The 2,040-nt window shown below is 35.6% G+C and overlaps 1 protein-coding gene across 1 annotated transcript; it reads right to left on the bottom strand.

The window, feature by feature from the left end:
- Positions 1–224: 224 nt before the first annotated feature.
- Positions 225–1,328, bottom strand: LOC132182921 (vascular-related unknown protein 1). Its single transcript, XM_059596290.2, has 3 exons — positions 820–1,328; positions 624–689; positions 225–505 (listed from the first exon to the last, which is right to left on the bottom strand). Exons 1-3 carry the CDS (start codon positions 1,129–1,131, stop codon positions 362–364), a joined length of 522 nt encoding a protein of 173 aa, XP_059452273.2. The 5' UTR covers positions 1,132–1,328; the 3' UTR covers positions 225–361.
- Positions 1,329–2,040: the final 712 nt, after the last annotated feature.

The raw sequence follows: 2,040 nt of genomic DNA, 5'->3' as shown, positions 1-2,040 counted from the left end.
CTAATAGCATTTCCCTAGCCTATGATTGTTATCTACCCTCGAAATGCCCCCAGCTGCTAGCTGCTAGCTGCTAATGAAAACGATATATCCACCTGCTTTGAGATACATTGTCTGATCAGTTTTCTTTTTGTCCATGGATATACAACATGGAAGATCTGACAAGATTTAGTTTAATCAAAGATGATAGAGAGAGAGAGAGAGAGAGAGAGAGAGAGAGAGAGAGATAGATGATCAGCAGTACCCATTATAATCAAGAACAAGTTGACATGCAGGAAGTTTCTTTGTACGTTTCTAGAAGTTATTTTACTTGAGAGAGAGAGAGAGAGAGAGAGAGAGAGGAACCAAGCTAGATAATGATTAATCAACCAAAATAGTTCACTAGCTTGGACAGAGGAACCAAGCACAACCCCCTCTTCCTTAAATCTGCACAGTCATTGTTCTTTCCACTAAATTTCATTTCATCTGCCTGCAGTTCTGGATAATGCTCTAAAGTACCTCCCTTTCCCTACAAAATCATCAGAACCCATAAAGCATTGTTAGCTTCTAACACCAAACCAATCTTATTCCCAAGAAAATTTCCCATTTTAAAAGAACTAAAAAAAAAAAAGGAAAAGAAAGAATACCAGAGAACTAATCATAGGATCATGTGCCTTTCCAGGATTCATATCAACTGGTTCAAAATCACTAACCTATTCACAAAGATTTTCAAAAGAAAATATTAGCTAAAGAAACGAAATTTAAACATGGGAAAAGAAAAAGAAAGTCAATACAGAAAATAGGTACAATATAAAATAAGGTGACAAAGATGTTTCATCTGACCTTGGGACTATTAACAGGAGAGCTGGCAGTATCCTCCAAAGAATCCTCAACAGAAATGACTTTGGTTCTTGTTTTCTTGAAACTTAATCGCTTAGGAGTCTTGAGATCGTTTTGGGAGGAGTTTTTCCATGCAGCAGAAGAAGCAGCATCAGAGACCAAAGAAGAGGTACCAAAACTATAATTAGAGAAACTATGTTCTCTGTCTCTTGAGAAATCTTCAAAGTATGCAGTCCAACCACTCTCCTCAGAACAGTCTGCGGTTCCTTTAGAAGCAACAGCTTTGTTCACACATGAACTCAAAGAGTTCTCCATATCAATCTAACAAAGAAAATAAACAAAAAAAGAGGCACTAGATTTGTCTTGCCAGGGGTTGAGCAGCCTCTTGTGAAGAAGGATTTTATAGCAGAGAAAGATGATTAAAGATGGGAAAAAAGGAAACCCATGTTGCAGAATCTCATTGTGGGCCAGATGGGTTGGGGAAGTTAATCAGCAGTTGCAACAGAAACCAAAGGTTGAGAGAGAGAGAGAGAGAGAGAGAGAGAGAGAGAGAACGTGCAGGGAAAAAAACAAAATTATATAGAAGGAGAAGGGTTGACCTTTGTGGTAATGAAGGGATTTTCACACAGAATTAGCACCCATTTTCTTTGTTAGGAGTTACCTTTCAACTATATCAATAAATGAGTCAATATGAAACCAAAAAAAAAACTTATTATTTCAGCAAGGCTGATGGACTAAAATCTCTTAAACTGATTCAAGGTTAGGTCCACATAGGACCTGATCAGCAAATTTCAAGATGCAGCCTTTTGGGGATAAATATGTGCAGCCCAACTTGGACTTTGGGATAATTACTCTTTAATTTGTTAACAAAGTTTAAGTGGAGATTAAATTGATAACAAAATAAAAAATTGTAAAAAAAATTAATAATTTAATTAATTCTTTAACATTCTTAAAGTACCCAAATAATAGCACCCTTATCGTGTCTCAAGACATAGCACTTACTAAACCAAAACTAGTTGGTTTGTAATTTCAAAAGAGTAATACTAGGTACCATCTTTTTATCCTCCTAAATTTGATGTGGCTTTTAAAATCATAATTAAAGTTTAGATGAATCATACTTGAATTTTGATCCAATGGTGATTTTGAAAGCTACATCAGCTTTAGGAGGATTTTAAGAGGATAAAAAGATGGTACCTAGTATTACTCATTTCAAAAAGTGTGATT

This window comes from Corylus avellana, chromosome 5 (genome assembly GCF_965113065.1).
Source record: "Corylus avellana chromosome 5, dhCorAvel1.hap1.2, whole genome shotgun sequence".
NCBI lineage: Eukaryota > Viridiplantae > Streptophyta > Magnoliopsida > Fagales > Betulaceae > Corylus > Corylus avellana.
Note: the sequence above shows the minus strand (reverse complement) of the source record. Positions and strands in the feature narration are given on the sequence as shown.

Excerpts from the sequence above, each read along its gene's own strand:
- LOC132182921 (XM_059596290.2), bottom strand. The coding sequence starts at position 1,131 with ATGGAGAACTCTTTGAGTTCATGTGTGAACAAAGCTGTTGCTTCTAAA. Across the intron at positions 690-819 it reads CTCCTGTTAATAGTCCCAAG|GTTAGTGATTTTGAACCAGT; the intron begins GTCAGATGAAAC and ends CTTTGTGAATAG. Across the intron at positions 506-623 it reads ATCCTATGATTAGTTCTCTG|GGAAAGGGAGGTACTTTAGA; the intron begins GTATTCTTTCTT and ends ATGATTTTGTAG.